Source organism: Pongo abelii, chromosome 6 (assembly GCF_028885655.2).
Source record: "Pongo abelii isolate AG06213 chromosome 6, NHGRI_mPonAbe1-v2.0_pri, whole genome shotgun sequence".
In the NCBI taxonomy this organism is placed as follows: Eukaryota; Metazoa; Chordata; class Mammalia; order Primates; family Hominidae; genus Pongo; species Pongo abelii.
Genome location: NC_071991.2, coordinates 126,429,431 through 126,455,101, shown reverse-complemented (window position 1 = coordinate 126,455,101; position 25,671 = coordinate 126,429,431). Strand labels below are relative to the sequence as shown.

The following is a 25,671-nucleotide window of genomic DNA, read 5'->3' as shown; positions in this document are numbered from 1 at the left end:
GCATGAATAATCCACCCCTTGTTTAGCATATCATCAAGAAATAACCATAACAATGGGCAACCAGCAGCCCTTGGGGCTGCTCTGTCTATGGAGTAGCCATTCTTTATTCCTTTACTTTTCTAATAAACTTGCTTTCACTTTATGGACTTGCCCTGAATTCTTTCTTGCGTCAGATTCAAGAACCCTCTCTTGGGAAGGACTCCTGGTAACAGTGTGTGTCTGGTAACAGTGTGTGCTTGGGAGGAGGGTTACTAGAAACAGGTAGAAATTCAAGGAACAAACATGAAATATAAAACTTCGTGTATTTTCTTCCCCAGCATCAGGCTGAAGAGAAAGAAAGCTAGAGACGGAGAATCAGAGACATTGGCAATTTGCAATCTAGCTAGGAACCCTGAACTGCACTACACTGAACATTTGCTCTGTGCGTTATAAAATCTGGGGCATGGACAGAAGTTCCCAGCCTTTTAGTCCAGACCCAGGAGGCTAGATACTGAGACACAGTAGAGGCCATGGTGAAAGTGTAGTTCTTAGTTTTGAAAACACAGATTTGAATAATCATTCTGAGGATCACGGTTCCTGGTCTCTTACTTCCTCCAAGGGGCCCCAAACGGAGCCCGCTGCAGGGTGAGCTCCTCAAAGCCGCTGAACCCAGAGGGCGCATCACTCCAACCTCTAACCCAAGACATCGACTTCTGGGAACGTGTCACTTAAAGAAGTTTATAAAGTGCACGTCTCTGGCACTAAGCAAGAAAGGCAAGTTAGCAAGAAAGCGCGCTTTTTAACTGTCCTTTCCCAGAATAAAAGGCCCTTACTTTTTATTCTAGATTCTGGATGATTTTATTTTTTCTTTCCGTCTCTGTTACTAGTTGGGAGCTAAACACTGGCCGGGGTCCCAGCGGCTGCTGGAAAGGCGCCTTTCTAGGAGCACAAGACTCGCTTAGGAGACACTGGGGGCAGGGAGCGAACTCGCGGCTCTTTGTCCCCGCAGCAGTTCGGTCGAGGCTATCCCCCGCCAGGCCGAGCCCTTGGTCTGAGCGCCGGATAGCGGGGTGCGGCGAGGAGACTCCGGGAACACTCGCTGGGCAAGCGGCTCGCACAGCCCCCATCTCCTCCGGGTCGGGGGACGCAGGCGCTGGCCGAGGCCGCCGCGGGGGCGGGGACCACCCACGAAGTCCAGCGCCCCGCCCCGGACGCGCCCGCCCCGCCTGCCTCGCGCGCTCCTCTCGGCGCCAGGAGGCCCCCCGCACCGCGCCGAGCTTCCTCGGAGTCCTCCCTACAGCCGACTCGGGGAGAAGGTCGTGGAGGGCCGGGATAGGGGAAGTGAGGGCCTTCTTCCTCCTCATCCCCCGTCCCGGCCCCAGCGGAGTGCTCATGTCCCTCCTCCCCATCCCCCTCCTGTTTTGGGTGACAAATTAATTTTAATTCGAAAAAACACACCAGGTTTTGGAACAAAATTATGCTGTTCCTAGATCGGAACTGGGACTCTTTCGACCTAATTTAGAGCAGAGGGCGAGGCTGTGGGAGGGTGGCAATGCATCAGTTGAAGGAGACGCGCATGTGGCGGGCAGCAAGGGGGAGGTGTGTGGCGTTTAGGAGAGTCTCCAGTGCCGTCCTCTGCAAGGCCCTTCTACCCCTCCCCTTCCAGTTGCCAGAATGGAAAATTCATGGAGTCCAGCGTAGCCCAGGTCAACACGCTTTTATTGCCACTTCTGGCTCCCCTCGTCCCAGCAAGATTCCTACCTCTTACCCTGTAGGAATACTGAGCTCCGATGCAGGGGAATGGGGTGGGGGTGTTACCACTTCTCCTCTGCACACTGCCAAGTTAAAGAAAACCCTGCTTGCTGGAGAGGGAGGGCCAGACAGGGAGGAATACAAGGGCATGTATGGCTCAGTCCCACTTCTGACTGCAGAGTATAGGGACCAGGGTTCCAAACTTTTTTTCGAAGTAAGGGAGGTGGGGAAGAATTTGGCTGCTGTTGTACCCCGTGCCCTAGCTGCCATGTTTCCATGGAAATGAAGGCGGGGCAGGATGTAGCTCACTCTGACTACCTGGGAGGATGGCAGGACAGGCATTTGGTAAACATATCCCCCTCCACTCCCACCTAGCACATACGGCTGTCCCCAGCCGACCCCCAGGCTGGCTCCTCACTGCCTGCTCCACTCCCTTCCCTTCTGGAGCTGGTATCATGCCAAGTGGAGTCCAGGCAGGGCTGCCAGTGCTACTCTCCACAGCCAGGTCTCACTGGCACGTTAGGATCTAAGTATGTCCGCCAAGCTCAGGAGCATCCCTGGTAGAGCTGGTGGTGGCAGTGCCTCGGTGAAAAGGCAGCAGCAGTACCCCCCAACTCTCTGTGCAACTGCTGTTTCCCAAACAAAACTGAAAACATAAACCCAGACACTTAAGGGTATCACTCTGGCACAATGCTGAAGGCTGGGATGGGGGAGAAGAGGCGCATCCTCCTGAGACCGGAGCCACCTGTGCACCTTGCTTTCTGCCCATCTGGAGTTTGCTTCTTCCCACTGGGCTGTCACTGGGGGGCTGGAATCCAAATCTCCATTTGGTGCTGTTCTCAGCACCTGCTGCTGTTGGTTTATGAGGCTTGCCAGTTTCCATGGTGAGGAGGTGCAGGATGGATTCTCAGTACCATGGGTCAGCCCGGTGCTGCTGGTTGTAGAGCTGTAGCTTGATCTGATCTTTGATCTGATTCACTAGGATCTGGGACAGCAGAATTCCCACCAGCTGGGAGAGGCAAGAAGGAATTGGGCCCTTAGCAGTGAGTGATGGCCTTGTTTTCCCTGGCTCGATCTTCCCAGTGCAGCCAGCACTATCCCTTTCCCTACCCCTCAGCCATGTCAATGCCTGACACCCTCGCTGATCCCCAGGTGCCTTCCCCAAAACAAAGGAGTCTTTATAGAGTGTGTGGGACCAACAAGTCTCACAGGGTAAGTTACCTGGGGGATGGCCAGGCCTAGAGCCACACCACCAAGTAAGAATAGGTTGCTGTGTATCCAGTTGACCAACTTGTCAATACAGCCATTGGTGTAGATGACTTTGCTAGCTTCCAAGTAGTCAAAGGCCTGCATACCTTGGCCACACATAGTGTTGATCACTGCCTGGGGAAAGAGTTGAAAAGCCAATTGGGACTCTAATTCCAATACCTTTTTGTTTGGGGCCTTAGCTGATGGGCTTCCCACCCTCCCTAAACTCCTAAATTGTCAGAGAATGTATGTGGAGGATGTTGGGTTGGAAGTTGCCAAATGCAGACTTCCCTTCCTCTGAGAGGTCAGGATCCAGGTCTCTTTGCTCTGGGTGGTGGAATAATCTGTACAACAAACCCCCAAGACACAAGTTTACTTATATAACAAACCTGCACAGGTTCTGAATCTGAACTTAAAACTTAAATCTGTCCCTGTGGACTACACGAGTATGAGGTGAATGGAAGCATCAGGTTGGGGTGAAGAAAAACACCTGACAGCTGTCCCACATGACTGATCGGTTAAGCTAGGGGATGGGGATTCCCAATAGCAGCTGCCCCCATCAGAAAGTGACTCAGCTCGCTGCCCAGGAGGAAATGAGGCGGGATGCTGGCTCACCTGGTCAGGGGTAGGCAAGCAACAGGAGTAAGGCACAGAGCAGCGCTCTCGACTGGGGTTGTCTTCCGAGCAGTTGAAATACATGTTCTGAGACCAGTCCTTGTAGGAAATCCCTCCACAGCAGCTAAACTGCAACAAAACCCACCAGAGGTTAAGAATCACCCACCCCTCACACTGAGGTGACCAGGGGAATTCTCAGAGCCACCAAAAGTCTATAGCAAGATTCTACTGGGAACTTCAGGTTGTGTTTTAACACAGCCTTAAACTTTGAACTCCAGCTTCTCAGTTGCCTTCGCCTGAAGATATTCTCACTTCTTAATTTCTATTACTTTGTATATCTTGTTATAACTTACCACTGTGCTTGTTGGTATTACAGTTATACATATATTTTGTTTTACATACTCAGCTATAATCTTCTTGAGAGAAGTTTCTGGCTTTGCAGGCAAATGGAAGTGATCAAAAGTATTGGCTGAAATAATTAAAGGATCAGTGCTGAAAAACTTCTTAAGATAGAGAAAACACAGGGGAGGAATCTTCAATATTGTGAGTCCATCATTACTCCATGAGAGCAAACTGGATCTCAAAGTCAAGTGTCTATTGCACCAGAGGAAGGGGAACTCAGGACTTGTCTCAAAAGCACTTTTACTTAAAAGTTAACTTTTTTGGCCAGGTGCTGTGGCTCACACCTGTAATCCCAGCACTTTGGGAGGCCGAGGCGGGCAGATCACCTGAGGTCAGGAGTTCAAGACCAGCCTGGCCAATATGGCAAAACCCCATCTTTACTAAAAATACAAGAATTAGCTGGGTGTGGTTTGGCAGGCACCTGTAATCCTAGCTACTCAGGAAGCTGAGGCAGGGAAATTCACTTGAACCCAGGAGGCGGATGTTGCAGTGAGCCAAGATCACGCCATTGCACTCCAGCCTGGGTGACAGAGCAAGACTCTGTCTCAGGAAAAAAAAAGTTAACTTTTATTTTTTACTTATTTATTTTTGAGACAGAGTCTCTCTCTGTCACCCAGGCTGGAGTGCAATGGCACGATCTTGGCTCACTGCAACCTCCACCTCCCAAATTCAAGCTATTCTCGCACCTCAGCCTCCTGAGTAGCTGGGACTACAGGTGTGCGCCACCAAACCCGGCTAATTTTTGTATTTTTGGTGGAGGCAGGGTTTCATCATGTTGGCCAGGCTAGTCTCGAACTCCTGACCTCAAATGATTTGCCTGTCTTGGCCTCCCAAAGTGCTGGGATTACAGGTGTAAGCTACCATGCCTGGCCTAATTGTTAACTTTTGATTAATAGCAGCCTTGTTCACAGTAGCCGAACGGTGGAAGCAACCCTTTTCTCCACTGGTGAATGAATGGATAAACAAAATGTGGCATATACATACAACAGAATATTATTCAGCCTTCAAAAGGAAGGCAATTGTGGCACATGCCAAAACACAGATGAAACTTGAAGACATGCTAAGTGAAATAAGCCACTCAAAAAAGCATTAATATCTTGAGTCCCTTCATTTGAGGTACCTAGAGTTGTCAAATTTACAGACAGAAAGTAGAATAGTGGTTGCTAGAGGAGAGGAAAATGGGGCGTTAGTGTTCAATGGATACAGAATTTCAGGAGACGAAAATGGGGAGTTGGTGTTTGATGGATACAGAGTTTCAACACAGGAAATGGGGAGTTAGTGTTTGATGGATACAGAGTTTCAGCTGGGGCAGATGAGTGTTCTGGAGATGGTGATGGTTGCACAACAATTGAAGGTACCTGGTGCCACGGATCTGTATGCTTAAAAATGGTAAATTTTACATTATGTAAATTTTATCACAATTTTTTAAATGTAACTTTTTTTTAGTCTAGTCAAGTGCAGCAGTGAGAAGGGGGAAATAGTAGAACAAAGAGTTGGATCTGTAGCTGACTGTGAACAATCAAATGAGATAACTCACTCCCTTCGGACCAGCCTAAAATGTCACTTTTGAAGAGGTAATATTCAAGAATCTGCCCAGTTCCTCATCCCCTGTAGGTAACCACTTATAACTCAGTAGATTACTATATATACTGTTCTGTGTCTTTAAAAGTATGTTTAAAGCACTCTGCTACGTGTGCTTTTTTGCCAAACCCCTTCCCAGAAGCCATTACTTGGCAGGTAATGAAGAGCTCCACAGGCATAGAGGGTGAGGCATCTCTTGAGATGACATTCACTTTTACCCACAGTCCCCCAGACCACTGGCTGACCCATACCTTTTTCTGGCCAAAATCAATGAGGTTCTGCAGATCCAAGTCATCTCGGTAGTGCACAATGGCATTGTTGATGATCTCACTCACTTTCCCTCGAGCCTGCCGGAGACATGGGCAAGGAATCAGAACACAGGACTAATCCCTAACTTGCTCCTTCCTGCAAAAATAACAGTAGACAGGGATCATCCTTAATTGAGTCTGCCTTGAAATCAGAACCAAGTCCTAATGGTGGAAGATAGCCAGTTCAGTTCCAAAGCCCGTCCATCCCAGGGCCCTCAGGTACCAGTGGGCAGGAGAAATGCTGGACCTGCTGTTGAAGCTTTCCAGAGACACATTTCAAGATATTCCAATGTGTATCTATCTCTGAATGCTATTATCACAAAATATTTGTTGACTGATAAAAACAAACTAATTTTTAATTTTTTAGCAGAAAGTAGCTTACTGAGCTGAGGCACTGCCCTCTAGTGGACACTAGATAATTGCATCTCTTTAGACTCAAAACAGAGCTATTTAATACATCATTTCAGGATCTCACTGTAAGCCAGGAGGACTAGGAAATTCGGAATTAACTCAGTGGCTCTTGATTTCATAATTTTCTCCCCTCCCCTCCCCTCTTGTTTTCTTTTTTCTTTTCTTGATACAGTTTTACTGTCGCCCAGGCTGGAGTGTAGTGGCGTGATCTCAGCTTACTGCAACCTCCTTCTCCTGGGTTCAAGCGATTCTTGTGCCTCAGCCTCCTAACACCCGGCTAATTTTTTTGGTGTTTTTTAGTAGAGACAGGGATTCGCCATGTTGGCCAGGCCGGACTCGAACTCCTGGCCTCAAGTGATCTGCCCGCCTCAGCCTCCCAAAATGCTGGGATTACAGGCATGAGCCACCGTACCTGGCCCAATTTCATAATTTTCTACCATAGTCTCTTCCTTCCTGCCCCACTACTTTTCTCAAATTTTCTTTCCTTAGTTTTGTACTCTGCCCTTGGCAATCATTTGCCTTTTGGGAAAGGCATTCTGGTTCTTAAAAAGGACTGTCACTGAATGGCAGACCATTTCCAGATATGGCAAGCATTGTTCAAAACCTTTTCTTAAGTCAAGCATGGTGGCACATGACTGTAATCCCAGAGACTTAGGAGATGGAGGCAGGAGGATCACTTGAGCCCAGGAGTTCAAGGCCAGCCTGGGCAACCTAGTGGGACTCCCATCTCTTAAAAGAAAAAACAACAACCAAAAAAAAAAAAGAAAGAAAGAAAGAAAAATAAACCTCAAAACAAAATCTTGTTCTCTTCCCCCTTCCTTCCTTCTGTGTATCTCAATAAACAATTTTTAAAAGAAATAAGAGGCTCTTCATATTGTCAGTGGTCCACTTGATTATTGAGTTTGATTCTGTCATTTGTTATTAAAGTTTCTAAGTTATTTTAACTTTGTGTTTGTATAATTTACTTCCCTGTTAGCTTCTCACACTGTCAGAGTAAAGCACCTTACGATCTTAAAATTCTCTTCAAATATGATGAGTTTACAGGCTATTCATTCACCCCTAATGAACTTTTCAATGGCTGATGTTTCTCAGGGGAAGGAGCTATGGTTAATTAACCAGGCTAAACATGGGCAGGAACTTTCCTTCCTCCCTCTGGGTCACACCTGAGGAGGCCTCCTGGCTCCCAGCATTACCTTGTCTGAGAAGACGAAGCCCAGGATCCCAGCGGCCAGCTGCAGCAGGAACACGGCGGTGAGGCAGAGGGAGAACTGTGGAGCAGCGGGAAGAAGAGGCGTCTAGGACCACTCATGGCAGCAGCCCCTCCCAGGGCCATGGAGATGCTGGGAGCTGCCAGGCAATTCTCCCAGATGCCTCACACATAAGAAAGGCAGCTGCCTCTGGGACACTGTCCTGGAGGTGGCCACCCTGTGCTGGGTCACCCGGGCTGAGCTCTGCACTGAGGAGTGGACAGCACAGGCCTGGGGGTAGGGTGGGACAAGGCAACCAAAGGGCCCTAGGAGGCTAAGAGGCATGATGGGGAGAGGGCCAGGGTCTTTCCAGTGGGGTCTTGACCACTCACCGTCTGCAGGAGGCAGATGTTCTCGCGGAGGGACCCAATGCAGCCACAGAAGGTGAGCAGGAACATGAGGACACCCACCACAATCAGCAGGATGGCAGGGTCCACTGCCAGGCAGGCTAGCGCTGCTTCTGGAGAAGAAGCCGGCCCTCAGCCTGAGCCTGGTGCCCACTGAGGAACCCACGGATGGGGTGGGAGGGTGCCCCAAACTGTTCTCCTTCCCCTGGTGGGGGAATCTCCAGTACGGTTGGATGAAGGTTAAGGGGAGGCAGTACCCCTGTCCCACGGGGAGAACCAAAAAGGGCCTAGAAGGGTTGTGGCATTTAATTTGAGAAACTAAAGAAATAAAAGCCTTTATTCCTGTGCTTAAGGAGGGGCTGCTTTCGCTCTGGAAAAGAATTAGAATGGCATTAGGCTCACCAGCTTTGCAGATTCTGTTTCCTGGAGACTTGTGTGGTGAAATACGAATGGTGGTTGGGTTTCTCCAGGACAGAGATAGGGAGGGGCTAAGCCCTTGATGACTCTCTGCTCCCAGGGGCCTACCTTCTTTCTCAGACACTTCCTAAGCCTCAAATGTAGGCATATCCTGGAAGACTCAGAGGGGCTCAGGGAAATCCAGGGGCACTGGCATGGGGGGGGGGGGGGTCTGACACCTAAGTAGACCATGAAGATTTGGCTCCAGGGAGGCTGCCTCCTTTAGCCGCATAGCTTATGTGTGAGGGCCAGGCTGAAGAAAGCAGAGGGGGAAGGGGCATGGCACAAGGTGGGGGCAGGGAGGGAGAGCTACAGCTCACCTGCGTGCTTCATTAGCCGAGCGTAGACGCCCACAGCCACCATCACCATGGAAATCACCTGTGGAGACAGGGAAAGAGCCAGACCCTGAGATTCTGGAAACCAGAAAGCCCTGAATGTCATGAGTAACCTAGGAGAGCAGGAGAAGGACAGCTTTCCTGGGACCCAAAGGTGAGCATCTTTCACCTCCCCAGTGATTCTGCTGATAGAATCTGTCAGGGCTTTACCTCCATGAGACACTTTTACCCACATCATATTTTTCATTATTCATTCAGTCCTCATAACACAATTAGGTTGTGAGGCAGACATTATGCCCAATTTGTGGATGAGGAAATTAAGGCAATCCAAGCTTAATACTGAATAGTGATTAAGAATATGGGCTTCAGGCTGGGCATTTTGGGAGGCCAAGGCAGGAGAATCAACTTGAGGTCAGGAGTTTGAGACCAGCCTGGGTAACATAGTGAGAGCTTGTCTCTAGACACACACACAAAATAATAATTAGCTGGGTGCAGTGGTGTGCACCTGTAGTCCCAGCTACTCAGCAGGCTGAGGCAGGAGGATGGTTTGAGCCCAGGAGTGCAAGGCTGCAGTGAGCCATGACTGTGCCATGGCACTGCAGCCTGGGTGCCAGAGTGAGACCCCGTCTCTAATAAATTGAAGTTAAAATTAAAAAGAACACAGTCTTCAGAGCGAGTCAAACTTGGGTACACATAGGGCAAATTTCTGAGCCTCAGTTTCTGTATCTGAAGATGGGAAGTAAGAACAAACAACTGACAAGATTACTGTAAGAATCAAATAAAATAATACATGGAAAGAATTTAACACAATGCCTGACAATAAATATTATCTATCATTATTAATAGTTAACTTGCCCAGGGTCACATATAAATGGAAAAGTTTTGAATTCGAATCTATCTGCATCAAAGGACAGGTTTTATACCTAAAGCAGGCCTGGGTGGTTGCATACTCCCAGCTCTCTAACCCTCTTAGAGGTCAATATCATGTCAAGTACAAAAAGAAAGTGCACTCCAATGTGAAGGACTGTGTGTGAGTGCATGTATGTAAGCACTGGAACTGCCTTGGCCAAGGAACCTTTATCTTCACAAACTCTGATTCCAGTGTGGAGGAATAGAGAGGAGTTTGGATCTTTCAAATTTCCTGGCTTCTCCCTGAGAGAACGAACCCATCAGAGACTAATAGGAGACCCCAAAGGGGCCTTATCTACCCCCCAACCCCCAGGCCTCCAGGGGTGCAGGAGAGCCCCAGTGCCTACTTCCCTTGGCTACCCTTTTTTTTGTGCCCAGTCTCCAGGCTGGTGCTAAGCAGCAGCTGGCTGTTGCCATGGCAACAGATGGGGCCAAGCTCTGGCAGGAGAGAGTTCTCAGCAGCAGGGTCTTGACCAACTCAGTGGGGACGGAGATGGCTGGCTAGACACCACTGTCCTGCAAGACACAAAGCAGCTGGAAAGAGCCACCATGGGGCTTTGGTGGAAGAAGGGAGCTAGGCCCCCAGAACAGGTAATAGGGTCAGATGAGTCCCTCATTTTTCCCTGTAGGCCTCGTTGTTGAAGGTCCTCTGCCATCTGGCAGGGGAGGGCAGGTGCATTCAGCAGTAAATGGCAAACCTTTAAAACCACATCTTCCAGAACTCTTCTCTGCCTGTATGTACAGCCCCCTCTTTTTTGCAGGGTCAGGGAGCAGGGTCTTGTGCTATTGCTTAGGCTGGAGTGCAGTGGCATGATAATAGCTCATTTCAGCCTTGACCTACTGGGCTCAATTGATCCTCCCACCCTAGCCTCCCAAAGTGCTGGGATTACAGGTGTGAGTCACTGCACTCGGCTGGCCCCAGTCTCTTCCCACCTCACATCATTTGACCATGCCTCTAATTCAGGGCCCAAAGTGTTATTTGCCGGCCTTCATACTCTTTGTCCAGGAGGGAGGGAGCTGCTAGCAGAGCTGCAGGTGCCAGCTGGCGCCCTGTCCCACAGCACTGCCAGGCTCACGGAGCATGGGGGAGGCAGGGAAACTACATGACAGAGATGCCAGTCATTCCCCAGGCCTGGTGGCCAGTCCTCCACCAGAGTCAGTGAACATCTCTGTCTGCCCTTTAAAACCCACCACAGCCAATTACAGTTCTGAGTGTCATTTTACTGAACTATTGAAAAATGTGTATCTGCTCTTGATTTCTGTTGCTTCCAAGCTCTCATTGTTTTTCATGTCAAATTTTCACCAGGGTGTATAATTTTCCACAAAGATGGTCTCTGATTAAATCGTAGCACAGCTAAAACAAGAAAGGCCAAACAAGCACTACTCACAATAGCAAAGGCATGGAATCAACCTAAATGCCCACCAACAGTATGGGATAAAGAAAATGTGGGGCCGGGCCGAACACGGTGGCTCACGCCTATAATCCCAGCACTTAGGCCAAAGCGGGCGGATCACGAGATCAGGAGTTTGAGACCAGCCTGGCCAACATGGTGAAACCCCATCTCTACTAAAAATACAAAAGTTAGCTGGACATGGTGGCACACACTTGTAGTCCCAGCTACTTGGGAGGCTGAGGCAGGAGAATCGCTTGAACCTGGGAGGTGGAGGTTGCAGTGAGCTGAGATCATGCCACTGCACTCCAGCCTGGGCAACAGAGTGAGACTTCATCTCAAAAAAAAAAAAGAAAGAAAAAGAAAATGTGGGGCCGGGTGGGGTGGCTCACGCCTGTAATCCCAGCACTTTGGGAGGCTGAGGCAGGTGGATCATGAGGTCAAGAGATTGAGACCATCCTGGCCAACATGGTGAAACCCCATCTCTACTAAAAATACAAAAATTAGCTAGGCATGGTGGCACATGCCTGTAGTCCCAGCTACTCAGGAGGCTGAGGCAGGAGAATCACTTGAACCCGGGAGGTGGAGGTTGCAGTGAGCTGAGAACGTGCCACTGCACTCTAGCTTAGTGACAGAGCAAGACTCTATATCAAAAAAAAAAAAAAAAAAAAGGAAAGAAAATGTGGTACATATATACCATGGAATACTATGCAGCCATAAAAACGAATGAAGTCATGTCCTTTGCAGCAACATGGATACAGCTGGAGGCCATTATCCTAAGCAGATTAATCCAGGAACAGAAAACCAAATTCCATGTGTTCTTACTTGTAAGTGGGAACTAAACATTGAGTACACATGGCCACATGTACTTTAGAGTGAAGGGTAGGAGGAAGGACAGGATGGAAAACTACTTATGCTTATTACCTGGGTTATGAAATATCACCCCATGACACATAATTTACCTATATAACAAACCTGCACATGTACCTCTGAACCTAAAATAAAAGTTGAAAAAATGGGCAAAGTAAAGAGATGCCACATATCATAGAGTAAGTTAACTCTATTTATGGGCCTGTAATTACAGCAGTTGCTCTGTCTCTATCTATGGTGGAGAGAATAATGTCCCCTCAAAGATGTCCATGTCCTAATTCCTGGAACCTGTGATTGTGTTACTTTTCATGGCCAAAGGAACTTTGCAAATGTGATTAAGAATTTTGAGCTAGGGAAATTATCCCTGAGGACTCAATACAATCATAAAAGACCTTCTAAGAAGGAGGAGGCAAGAGGGTCAGAGTCAGAGAAGGAGATGATGACGGAGGCAGAGGCTGGACTGCTGTGGTGCCATGGATGGAGGAATGAGGGCTGCCTCTAAAAGCTGGAGCAGGCAAGGAGGCGAGTCCCTCCTAGCACTTCCTGAAGGAATGCGGTGCTGCTGTATTTTAGCCCAGCGAGATTTGTTTGATTTTAGCCCGGTGAAACCCGTTTTGGCCTTCTGGCCACCAGAAATATAAGAAAATTAATGTGTGTTGTTTTAAGCCACTAAGTTTGTGGTCATTTGTCACAGCAGCAACAGGAAACTAATACACTATCCAAACCCAATTCATCTGCTGCTATGCAGATGGTACACTGAGGACCCTTAATCCATGTGTTATACGGTGGAGGGACAAGAGCGTTTATAGCTGAAAGCACATGCTCAACTTTGGCTGCCATTAGAATCGCCTGGGACTTAGGGTTGTTGGGGGAGAGGCTTAAAAAACTGCTAATGCCTAGGCTGCATCCCAAACCAAGTCGATCAGAATCTTTGGCATTGGGACCTAGGCAACAGTATTTCTGAATATGTTCCAGGTTATTTCAACGTACAGCCAAGCTTGAGAACCTACAAGCCTAAAGAATAATCAGCCAGGGATCTAGAGCCACAGATACAGGCTACATTAAAATCAAGATTAAGTCTTTAATACTATTACGAATATTTAACATGATCATCAATGATGTCTCTCCCCTGAGCTCTCAAATTCTGCATTTCACAGCTTGACCTTGCACACCCCCATTCCTGCCCTCACTTCCACCCTGGATCCCTCAAAGCTACTGCCATTCCAAAGTTAGTGCGGCGGCTGCTGTTCATAGCATCACATTTGGAGGTGAACAGAACTTTAGAAATGGGTTTGGCCACTCACCTCTTTTTACAGATGAGGCCAAAAGAGTGGAAGTAACACTTAACCAAGTGCATATTGGTGCAGTGCACCATCTGGACCAAATCCAACCTCCCAATCTCATTCCGGAACTCTTTCCACTATGATAGAATTTTCTGTAAAATCCTTATGGCGCCTCACAATATCACGAATGACCTCCTTTCACGATGAGGATGGAGATAAAGACATTTCTCTTCTTTGGATAGCTTTTCACATTCGACTAGAATGAAGCCTGGCTGGAAACTTTTAAGAGCTAGATACAACTTTTAAAATGGCTGAGTCTAGCTTTTAGCAAAACGTATGTTCCTGAAAAGTCGTCAGTCAAATTATATAAAATAATTTGCACACACCAGTACCATTATCCCTATGTAAGGTGAATGATCATAGGGATAATGAAAATAGCCATCCCCTGGGCTTCTTGGAGAAGTGGCTGATTCTAGGATGGGGGCAGGAAAGGCACAAGATGAGCCTAGAGCATCTTGTAGTGCCCCAAAGAAAGGAAATGCTCATGAAGAAACAAAAATGAATTCCCCACATCACTATCCTCATCAATGTGAGCATCCAAAAGGGACACAGAAGCCAACTGAAAGAGCTCCCAATGGCCAAGGCTAGACAATTTGAGCATCAAAATAAAGAAATATTGAATTATTACCCAAAATAAAAAATACACATCTGTGGGCCCATGCTGATATAAATAAATGACTCAATGAATAGCGGAGAAAAGACAAAGCTCCCACATAGAAGAATTTCAAATAATTCATGTAGGTACTCCATCCTCAAAGAGGTAGAGCTTAACTCCTTACTCCTTCAGTGCAGACTGTGCATAGTGACTTTCTTCCAAAGAGCACAGTGTGGAACATGGGGAGAAAGGCTAACTCTACAGCGGAGGAACCTGATAAACACTACTTCATCCTGGTGATCGAGGCCAACATCAACAATGATTATGTTGCTGAATCACTTGTATGATATGATGTGATGTGATGAAAATGGCACTTGACTTCTCTGGTCTTCCTCCCAAAAGCCATAACCCCAGCATTACAATGATGAGAAAAACAGCAGGCAAGTTCCAATAAAGGGACATTCTACAAAATACCTGACCAGCACTTCCCAAAACTGTCAAGGTCATTAAAAACAAGGTAAGTCTAAGAAACTGTCACAGCCAAGAGGAACCTAAGGAGACATGACAACTAAATGTAATGTAAGGCAGGACATGGTGGGCCACGCCTGGAATCCCAGAACTTTGGGAGGTCGAGCGGGGAGGATGGTTTGAGCTCAGGAGTTTGAGACCAGCCTAGCCAACGTAGACCTCATCTCTACAAAAAATAAAAATAAAAATAATCTGGGTATGGTGGTGTGCGCCTGTAGTCCCAGCTACTTGGGAGGCTAAGGTGGGAGGAGGATCGCTTGACCCCAGGAGTTTGAGGCTGCAGTGAGCCATGATTGAGCCACTGCACTCCAGCCTGGGTGACACAGCAACACTCTGTCTCAAAAAAAAGACAGAAAGAAAAAAGTAATGTAGTATCCTGAATAGGATTCTGGAACAGAAGGATATTAAATAAAAATGAAAAAAAACCCAATAAAGTGTAGACCATAATGATAATACTATTAATCACAACAAATGTATCATACTAATGTGTTAATAACAGGGAAAACTGAGTATAGGATATATAGGAACTCTCAATACTATTTTAAAATGTTTTTAATTGATATATGTAAATCGTATGTATTTATGGGATATATATGATATTTTGATGCATGTGTACAATGTTTAATGATCAAATCAGGGTATTTAGAACATCCACCACCTTGAACATTTATCATTTCTTTGTGTTAGAAATATTTTAAATTTATTTTGAAAAATACAATATATTGTTGTCAACTATAGTCACCCTACTGTGCTGTTGAACACTAGAACTTATTCCTTCTGTGTAACCATATGTTCGTACCTATGAACCAGCCTCTTTTCATCCTCCTGTCCCTGGATCCCAGCCTCTGGTAACTATCATTCTATTCTTTACCTCTATGAGTTTCACTTTTTTAGCCCTCAAATGTGAGTGAGAACATGCAATATTTGTCTTTCTGTTCTCAGCTTATTTCACTTAACATAATGACCTCCAGTTCTGTCTATGTCATGAATGACAGGATTTCATGCTTTTTTATGGCTGAATAATATCCCATTATGTATATGAACCATATTTTCTTTATCCATTCATTTGTAGATGGACACTTAAGGTGGTTCCATTTCTTGGCTATTGTGAATACTGCTGCAGTAACATGGGAGTGCAGATGTCTCTTCAATATATTCATTTCTTTTTCTTTGGATAAACAGTAGTGGGATTGCTGGATTGTCTAGTAGTTCTATTTTTTGTTTTTTGAGAAATGTCCATCTCTGTACTATCTTCTCAATTTTTCTGTAAAACTGCTCTTAAAAAATAGTCTGTTACCTCCCCCCACCCCAATTTTTTAGTTTATACTTTTTATTTTATTTTATTTTTTGAGACGGAGTTTCACTCTTGTTGCCCAGGCTGGAGTGCGATGGCGCGATTTCGGCTCACTGCAACCTCCACCTTCCAGGTTCAAGCGATTCTCCTGCCTCAGCCTCCCAAGTAGCTGGGATTACAGGCATGAGACACCACACCTGGCTAATTTTGTATTTTTAGTAGAGACAGGGTTTCATCATGTTGGCCAGGCTGGTTTCAAACTCCTGACCTCAGGTGATTCACCTGCCCCAGCCTCCCAAAGTGCTGGGATTACAGGTGTGAGCCATCACACTCTGCCTATACATTTTTTAATATCAGATTTTCATAAACTAGGGTTTACTTGCATACAGTTTTACAGACTTTAATCTGAGTGATTTCCCGTCAATCACACCAAAACTTAAGGCAGTGGATCTTATTTTCTTCCCCCGCCAACAGACAAGGTGTCACTCTTGTGTTGCCCAGGCTAGAGGGCAGTGGTACAATCACAGCTCATTGCAGCCTCAACCTCATGGGCTCAAGAGATTCTCCTGCCTCAGCCTCCTGAGTACAGGCACATGCCACAACACTCACCTGATTTTTAAATTTTTTGTATAGATGGGATCTTGCTAGGTTGCCCAGGCTGGTCTTAAACTCCCGGCATATGGTGATCCTACCGCATTGGTCTCCCAAAGTGCTGGGATTACAGGCATGAGCCACCATGCTTGGCTAAGGTAGTGGATCTTAAAATTGTTCAAGTGACAGAGCACTGGGAAGTCACAGTGCTCTGTTGGTGTACATCATAGATTTTTGTCATATTCTTCTTTTTTTTTCTTTGAGGCAGGGTCTTGCTTTGTCACCCAGGCTGGAGTACAGTGGCACAATCAAGGGCTCACTGTAGTCTTGACCTCCTGGGCTCAAGCAATCCTCCTGCCTCAGCCTCCTGAGTGGCTGGGACTACAGACACGTGCCACCAACTGGGCTAATTTTTAAATTTTTTTGTAGAGACAGGGTTTCACCATATTGCCCAGGCTGGTCTTGAACTCCTGGGCTCAAGTGATCCACCCGCCATGGCCTCTGAAAGTGCTGGGATTCCAGATGTGAGCCACTGCACCTGACCTCTTTTTTAAACTTTAATACACTATTACTGTGACCTAATTTACAGTCCACATGTAACTTTCCCCAATTATCCCCAAAATGTCCTTTGTAACCTTTTTTTTGTTTCTTATCCAAGATCCAATCAAGGATCATGCATTTAGAGATTAAATCTCCTGCAGCCTGGAACAGTCTCTTGGCTTTAATTCTTTTCTCTTTAATTTTCTTCCTTTGTTTTGGTCTTTAAGACACTGACTTTAAAATTTATGGTAAAATACATGTGACACAAAATGTACCATTTTAGACATCTTAAAGTAAACAGTTCAGTGGCCTTTAGTACATTCACATGGCTGTGCAACCATCACCACTATCAGGGTGCAGTGCTTTATCATCACCCCAAATAGAAACCCTGTACCCATTAAACCGTCACTCCCCATTCCCATCACCCCATCCTCTGCCCCCAGCCCCTGGCAACCACAAATCTGCTTTCAGTCTCTATGGATTTGCCTATTCTGGACATTTCCTGTCTTTGGAATCACACACCAGGTGACCCTCTGTGTCTGGCTTCTTTCACTTAGCAGAGTGTTTTCTTTTTTTTTTTCTTGAGATGGAGTTTCACTCTTGTTTCCCAGGCTGGAGTGCAATGGCGCAATCTCCGGCTCACCACAACCTTCTCCTCCAGGGTTCAAGCCATTCTCCTCCCTCAGCCTCCCGAGTAGCTGGGATTACAGGCATGTGCCACCAAACCTGGCTAATTTTGTATTTTTAGTAGAGATGGGGTTTCTCCATGTTGGTCAGGGTGGTCTCGAACTCCCAACCTCAGGTGATCCGCCCACCTCGGCCTCCCAAAGTGCTGGGATTACAGGCATGAGCCACCACACTCGGCTCATTTAGTGGAATGTTTTCAAGATTCATCTGTGTTGTACCATGTGTTACAACTTCATTTCCTGTTTGTTTGTTTGTTTTTTGAGATGGAGTCTCTCTCTGTCACCCAGGCTGGAGTGTAGTGGTGCAATCTCAGCTCACTGCAGCTTCTGCCTCTCAGGTTCAAGAGATTCTTGTGCCTCAGCCTCCTGAGTAGCTGGGATTACAGGTGCATGCCACCACACCCAGCTAATTTTTGTAGTTTTAGTAGAGGCGGGATTTCCCTACGTTGGCCAGGCTGGTCTCAAACTCCTGACCTCAAGTGATCCGCCCGCCTCGGCCTCCAAAAGATTACAGGCATGAGCCACCGCGCCCTGCCAACTTCATTTCCTTTTATCGCTGAATAATACTTGGTTGTGTGACTATAACACAATTGTTTCTCCATGCCTCCATTGGTGGACATTTGTGTTGTTTCCACCTTTTGGCTGCTGTGGATAGTATTGCTATGAACACTCATGTAAAAGGTCTTGTTTGAATACCTGTTTTCAATGTTCTCTATACCTAGGAATTGCTGAGTCATATGGTAATTCTATGTTTAATTTTTTAAAGAGCTGCCAAACTGTTTTCCACAGCGGCTGTGCCTTTTTACTTCCCCACTAGCCATGTGTGAGGGTTCCAGTGTCTTCACATCCTTCCCAACACTTGTTCTGACATTTTTTGGGACACTGACATTTTTTATGTTTCGGCCAATTGTTTTGCAGAATGTCTCTCGATTTGGATTTATTTGGTTGTTTCCTCACAGTTAGATTCAGATTACACATATTTGACAGGAATATTACACAGATACTGCTGTGTCCATCTCAGTGTATCATGTGAGGAGGCAAACATATTAATTTCTACTACAGAACGAAGGAACAATTTTACTAAGAGATGTGGCTGCTAGGTGTATGTCTCTGCGTTTCATAAAACAACACAGGCATACTCTAAATAAATTGTTTCCTAGTTTTCCACAATAGTTGCTACTTGTCCTCTTCTGTTTGCCTTTTGTTAGCACTTGTGGGCAGATAAGCAGTTGCAGGTACTAATGCTCATGGGAGAAAGGAGAAAATGAAGAAAATTTTCTTATCTTGACTTTTTTTCTTGCAAATTGGGAAAAAATAGTCATGATTTGATGTTTAAAAGGAAAAACCCTTATTCTAGCCCATAAGACAGTACTTCAGGGCCATCAGTAATAGGAGAGGAAAGGTTGCAGGGCCTCAACTTGAGGTCCTGAATAAAGGTTGTTCTCCTGGCTCTTATGCCCAAATGCCAATAATTACAGGCAAATTAGCTCCCAGAGTCCATCTCTACTGGATTGCATTTAAGATCAAGGTAGGGCCAGGCATGGTGGCTCATGCCTGTAATCCCACTACTTTGGGAGGCCAAAGTGAGGAAGATCATTTGAAGCTAGGATTTGAAGACCAGTCTGGGCAACATAGTAAGTCCAGTCTCTAAAAAAAAAAAAAAAATTAGCCAGGCATGGCGATGCATGCCTGTAGTCTGAGCTACTCAACAGGGTGGGGTGGGACAATTGCTTGAACCCAAGCAGTCGAGGCTGCAGTGAGCTGTGATCCCATCACTGCACTCCAGCCTGGGTTAAAGAGCAAGACCATGTCTAAACAAACAAACAAATGAACAAATAAATATGTAAATAAAAATTTTAAAAGGCCAAGGTGGTGTGACAAGCCTTGAGAAGCAGAGCTAGGGAAGGCCCAGGAGACAACAGTGGGGCTCTGTTCATGGGATATATAGGAAATTTCTCCATAAACTAAAAAATATAAAGCTACCAATAATGATTGTCTCCTGCTCAGCTTTTTTTCTTTTCTCTTTAATTTTCTTCCTTTGTTTTTGGTCTTCGTTTGTTATGGTGAGAATGTGAGCAAAGAGGGTTGAGCAAAGGCTGGCCCTTCCCTAGCCAGTCCCTGTCTGCTTGCCACTCTCTTTCCTCTTCCCTGGAGGAGCACTCAGCCTCACTCTCCACGCCCACCCCCAGCAGGTGACCTCTAGGAGCATTTACAGGGACAGCAGTGGCAGTACTTTTTGTTGAGTGCTAAGGACCAGGCGCTGGGCTAAACACTGTCTCATTTATTCTGACCACAAACCCAAGAGGGCGTTAGGATCTCTTTTATAGAGCTAATGTTCAGAGAATTCCAGCAACTTTCCTCAGTTCACGTGGCTAGTGAGCGGCTGAAGTGGGACTGGAACCTAGGTCTGGATGTCCCCAAAGCCTTATGAGCTTGGCCACTTGGCTGCCTTCCTATCTCTGCCTCCCAGTACCCCCAGGATTTTCTGTATTCCCCTCAGCCATCATGGGAGATGGGAAGCAGCTGCTTGTGGTTCCCTTCGGGGAGCAGCTGATAATCTCCAAATGGACTGGGGCTCAGGCAGGGGAAGGAAGATTGCAGCTGGCGGTGGGGACAGGGTGCCAGCAGGGCCCAGGAAGTGGCTCAGAGGGAAGTCTCTGGAACAGCACTCTGAAAAGGGAAGGCATCGCGTTGCCACAGTGGGGCCACCTGCAGGCGTAGCCTCCAGGGAAAGCCCTAGCCTTGTCTGTCTTCCATAGTCCAAAGTCCAGGCTGCAAGAAGCAGTGGAACCCCACTGTCTCAGGGCCCACACCCCCTCCTTAGAATCTCTTTCCCTCCTCTTTTGAAGGTGATGGTGGAGACAGCTGAGGGTAAAGTGGTTCCCTGTGTGGCAATCAAAACCGTGTCCCTGCTCAGAGGGAAGTGAGCAAGGCAGTCGTTTTCACCTCTGGTTTCTCAGTCCTCCCTACCCTTATATCTGGATGAAGCCAAAGAGCTTTCAGCCTGTGGCCCTGGAGCAGGGCCACCTCTCTCCTGCCCATGACCTTCACATACTGGTCTTTCTGTGCTCTCCGTGGCGCTCCTGTTATGGGTGCCTGAGGTGGCGCTGTCCATGGGAGGCTGGCTTTCAGCGCTCTCCCTCTGGATTGGGGGACACTGTCCCCCTGGAGTGGAGGAGTCCACAGGGCTCCTTCCTCAACAATGTCTGGGGCCAAGCCTTTGGCATCTTCCTCAGGCCACGGCTGGCTTTGTTCTTCCAAGGTTAAGAAAGAGGAAGGGAGGTCTGCAAGGGCTTGCAGTAAATAAACATTCAAACTCAAAGCCCTGGAGGGACTGGCCCAGCACTAGCCTCCTACAAAGATCTGAGAGGGACTCTATGTTTTCTTTTTTTTGAGACGGAGTTTCACTTTTGTTGATCAGCCTGGAATGCAATAATCTCGGCTCACTGCAATCTCCTCCTCCCAGATTCAGGTGATTCGTCTGCCTCAGCCTCCCAAGTAGCTGGGAATACAGGTGTGCACCACCACACCTGGCTAATTTTTGCATTTTTAGTAGAGATGGGGTTTCACCATGTTGAACTCGATCTCGAACTCCTTGCCTCAGGTGATCCACCCGCCACGGCCTCCCAAAGTGCTGGGATTACAGGCATGAGCCACCACGCCCGGCCTTCTTTTTTTCTTTTTAAAGGCTGCTTGAAGTTTATGGTTTTCTACTTGGTACAAGGCAAACAAAGCTGCTGGGAAGTTAAGAAGGTGTGCACGCGACCTGCATAGCAAAGGAGATGGTTCTTGTCTTCATTTCCCATATTTTGTAATTTTTGTTGTTTTTATAAAAAGCATCTGACTATCTTCAGTTATGGAAGCCAGCCAAGTCTATGCGGAAGACGGCGGGTGTCGGGGAGGGAGGTGGTGGGCTCTGCCTCCTAGTGTATTTGAAAGCATAGGATGAGGGGGTCGGATGGCAGAAAGGTCCCCTGCCACTTAGAAGAGGTTTTTGCCTGGCTTGATGCCTCGTTACTTCCTCATGGTTTTTGAGCCAGACAAAAAGAAATGGTGCTGAGAGTGGTCTGGGTGATTCTGAGTGCCCAAGGACTCCAACACAGTAGTCCTGGATGGGAGAGTGGATTTCTTGAAGAAGATGCCCCACTGGTGGCTTGGCTCAGCCTAGGGAAGACCTGGACAGAGGTCCATATATGTGGCAGTGGAAGTGAGAAAATCCAGATGCTGTAGGCAGTAAGTACGTGTGGCTCTGAGGAGGGGATGGCTGCCATGTTTCTGACCTGGCTTAAGTGGAGGGTTGCCAGGCCACCAGACCCACCACAGAGGAGAACACAGTTGGGTACCTCATCACCAAGAGTGCTCAAGGACCCCAGGCTGAGCTGCATCTTGACAGGCCAGTGTCCATGAGGAAGGGAGGACGGGCATCAAGCCTCTACCCTGTGGGGTTTGCTCTCTCACTTGCCATCCAATAAACATTCAGTAAGCACCCAATTTATGCCAAACACAGCTGGGCACTGGGGATCCAGAAGTGAATAGGGCAGTGCCCACCCTCGAGAGCCCGAAGTCTAGAGGGGGAGACGGAGAAGTAAACACAATTGCAGCACAGGTAAGGGATGTGACAATAGAAGAATACAGAAGGTGCCATGGGAGCCCTGAGGCATGGCTGCTAGGGAAGCCTGGGCTGAGACACAGGGGCTGGAGGTCTGAGCTTCTGGGCTCTGCCTGACTCAAAAGCCAGCCAACTGCTGCCCTGAGTGGGAAAAGGACCAGCGAGGAAGGAGGTGGGCGGCACTGAATATTCCTGACAACACATGGCCAAGCTGATAAAGCAGGCACCACCCCAATGTCTGCACGGAGCTGTCCTGCAGAGGGAGGTGAGGAGAGGCAGCTGCTCTGTAGCCGCCCTAACTGATTTAAATACAACATCTAGGATCTTAGAGCAGCTACTCAAGGCCATGGAATCCCCATAGTCAGTAACCCAGCAACATGATTCTGGGAAGAAAATCAGAACTCCCAGGTCAAAGGGGAAGTGAGATTTGAAACATGAACAGCAGGAACTGGTCCCAGTCCCCTAAAAGTCATTAGCTTTCTGAGTCAGACTCCAAATGCCCCAAGAGTCAGGGCTTCTAGAGCAACAGCAGACGTAGCCACCATCACCACCAGCACCACTATTCAGAGCCCAGAGGATGCTGGACACCTTCCTAGTGGGTTCCAGGCACAGACACAATAACCACTGCCACGTGGTAGCTCCAGAAGCTGGCCAGAACATGCACTCTGCCTGCAAAGGGTGTGGGCTGACCATCGTCTCATCCATAGGTGCTTCCTGGGCAGAAGAGCAGAATTTGATTAGGATGGTGGAAGTCTACAAAAAAGAAAGCATGGGAACCAGACCCTGAAGAGGAGCTAGGAAGAAAGATGGCCCCCTGATCTGGGGAAGCAGCCTTTTCTCTCCAGCTGCTCTTGTATGAATATACCTGTGCAGCACTGGGTTTGGGGGAGAACAGACATTCAATAACACCTGAAAAGTACTATCCCCTAGGAAGGGCAATCAGGACACAGGGAGATTCATCCTTAGATCCAGCTCCAGGTCTTGAAGAAAGAAAATAGTCCCCAAAATGATTCATTCATCCTTAAATAGTTCACTGAGGCAGAAATTGTTTCTCCTTTAGAGGAGAAAGATTAAGGTCAGAGAGACAGATACATTGGCTTAGGGTCACACAGTAAGTTGGTGCCAAAAAGATGCTGAGCCTCTTGCCCTTCAGTGTGCTATTTCTAGAGCCTCTGATTTTTTATGAGTCTACTGTAGGGCCAAGAAGGGGCTCTATTCTAATTTGGGGTGGTGCTAGCTTGGCCACCCACGTCTTCTGACCTTGAATGAAGCATTTTTACCAAGGTAAATGGGTCTGTGGAGCCAAACTCTCTCCTGGCTGAGATCTCTCAAAGTCATTTGTCCGATAAAAGGGGGTAGGGTGGAGGTAGTGGGTAGGGAAGCTCGAGAAAAAAAAAATGACCAGGAACACAAGTGTAACAGATGCACCCAGCTGTTGTCACTGGCGAGCACAGACAAGGGTGAGGTGCCGATAGCTCCAAGGCAGACAGTCTCGGCAGATAAAGGGAGTCAGAGTGACAACCTAAAGTCCCTGAAATACTAGTGCTGGCTCCGAGGATGGCACGTCACTGGCCTGGCACACTCAGTGAGCACAGAGACTTCACTGATACTTGCCCCTAGGTGGGGAGTCTCTTAGTACATCCCCCAGCGCTGGTAGAGTGGTAAGAGATTTTCTTGTGTTTTTCCCTAACCTCCAGCTGAAGCAGAACCCAGACCATGGGAACTTGGGTTGACTGGTTAACTACTAATACTGCCCATACCCCAGCTATAGCAGCAGCCATCTGTGCTGAGGACTTCCCCCAGCGGCACTGTGGTTCAGTAGAAAGGTCACCAGACCAAGCCTGCTAATCAGCTGTTGGACCTTGGACAAAACATTTAACATCTCTGTGCTTTAGTTTTCTACATTTTATAGACATAAACACAGATGCTGGACAAGATGTCTTCTAAAATTTTTTTCCAGTTCTAAAACTGAGCATTTGATAGGAGCCCAAGTTTCCTTTTCCCCAGGAGTAGGATGGCTGAGTGCGCTGTCATCATCCCACCCTATGGGATTTCTCTCATTTGTCCCAACAGGCCAGCACTTATGGGCTTTGTGTCTGCACTTCACCCCACGGGCCCTGTGAAACCTTTCCAGCAAATGGCTTAGATGTCTGTTCTTCTCCCTCCCCTAGGAAACATATTTTAGACTCAATGCTTCCCTCCTGCAAGTCTGAACTTTATGTCTCCAGCTGAAGTGGGCAAGGATGGTGGGCTCCAGAAGCAGCAGCTCTGGTGTGGTAGGAGCCAGAAGAGGAGGTGAATGGGGGAAGGATGTCCCTATGTTCTCACACCTCAGGACCTCCAGGACTCTCTAGCCAGGAAACAGGGTCAAGCTGGCATTGCATGATCTGGTTCAGCTCAATTCTCAGCTTCAGCAGTCTTTCTGCCACCCCTGATCACACTGGGTTGGATTTGTGGGGGAGGGAGCCAAGGCCTGCAGACATGAACATACATGCTTAGGTTGGTTAAGTCAACAATGAACGGCAGAGTGGGATGGGAATCCAGGTGTCCGGAGTCGCAGCCCAATACTTTTTCCACCCCAAGCAGAAGATTCTGAAAGGACCCCTGGCCCTCCGGCCCAACACGGGGTCCTGTTTAAAGACACTGGTGATTGCCAGGCTCCAGGGGTGAAGTCTGGTCCTGAGAAGGGTGGCAGGGAGGGGGCAAAGTTTGGGGCAGTGCTGGGATGGGAAAGACAACTGCGCCTGGAGGCCATTCTTCCCAGACTTTGGGGGGGTGTAGGTGGGGGTAGATGAGGCCTGCAAAAGGAAGAGATGACGCCCGTAACCCATCCTCTCTGAGGCGGTGGAGAGAGAGGTTTGGGTTTTTCCTTCCTCTTCTTTCTTTGCCAGCCGGGCCTCCAGGCCCCCAGGCCTGAAAGTCACCCGCCACCCCCGACCCCCATCATGAATGTGTCAGTGGGTCCTCCTTGGGCCAACAGGCTCCCTCAAACCCACATTTCTAGCCTAACACAGACCCTCCTCCGACGCCCCGAGAATACCCATCAGTCTTTACTGATTCCCTGGCATAACCTCCTCCCTGCAACGCCCCCTGCAGACGCGGCGTCCCCGGGGTGTCCCTCCCCAGGATAAATTCCCCCAAAGTGCCGTCAGCCCAGAAAACTCGGCAGTGCGGCTCCCGCGCGTGGGGCACCCCGGGCCACCCTTCCACTCCGCGGGGGGACCCCGCCGCCCAGGTGCCCTCGACTCCGAGACTCACCCAGAAGAGCATGTTGAAGAAGAAGAGCAGGTATTTCACCAGCGGGCTGACGAAGGAGAACTCCTCCCCGGAGGCGGCCGGCCCCCGGGGTCTCCGCGCCATGGCTCCGCCGCCGCCGCCGCCCCCGGGGGCCTATTTCCCAGCGGCTGCCGGCCGGCCTGTGTGCCCCGCGCCCGGGGGCATGAGCCGAGCCGCGCCGCGCAGGAGCCCGGCCGGCGGGGGAGCCTGCGCTGCGGCGGGAGGCGCCCGAGCCGGGGGTCCGGGAGCGGCGCGGGTCGGGTAACCGCGCCTGGAGGTGCTGGAGCCGCGGTGGGCAGCGCGAGCGGCGGAGACTCAGCCGCGGCCGCAGGACCAGCCCGGCCAGCCCGGAGCCCAG

At 48.2% G+C, this 25,671-nt stretch overlaps 1 protein-coding gene across 1 annotated transcript; it reads right to left on the bottom strand.

The window, feature by feature from the left end:
* Positions 1-1,681: 1,681 nt before the first annotated feature.
* Positions 1,682-25,671, bottom strand: TSPAN33 (tetraspanin 33). The gene is made up of 8 exons (XM_002818434.5): positions 25,296-25,671; positions 8,667-8,724; positions 7,876-8,003; positions 7,490-7,564; positions 5,829-5,924; positions 3,595-3,723; positions 2,953-3,114; positions 1,682-2,740 (listed from the first exon to the last, which is right to left on the bottom strand). The coding sequence occupies exons 1-8, from the start codon at positions 25,395-25,397 to the stop codon at positions 2,639-2,641; spliced, it is 852 nt and encodes a 283-aa protein (XP_002818480.2). The 5' UTR covers positions 25,398-25,671; the 3' UTR covers positions 1,682-2,638.

Coding starts and splice junctions, on each gene's coding strand:
- TSPAN33 (XM_002818434.5), bottom strand. CDS start 25,397: ATGGCGCGGAGACCCCGGGGGCCGGCCGCCTCCGGGGAGGAGTTCTCC. Junction 7,565..7,875: donor ACATCTGCCTCCTGCAGACG/GTGAGTGGTCAA, acceptor GCTGCTCCACAG/TTCTCCCTCTGCCTCACCGC. Junction 3,115..3,594: donor GCTTGCCTACCCCTGACCAG/GTGAGCCAGCAT, acceptor CTCTTTCCCCAG/GCAGTGATCAACACTATGTG.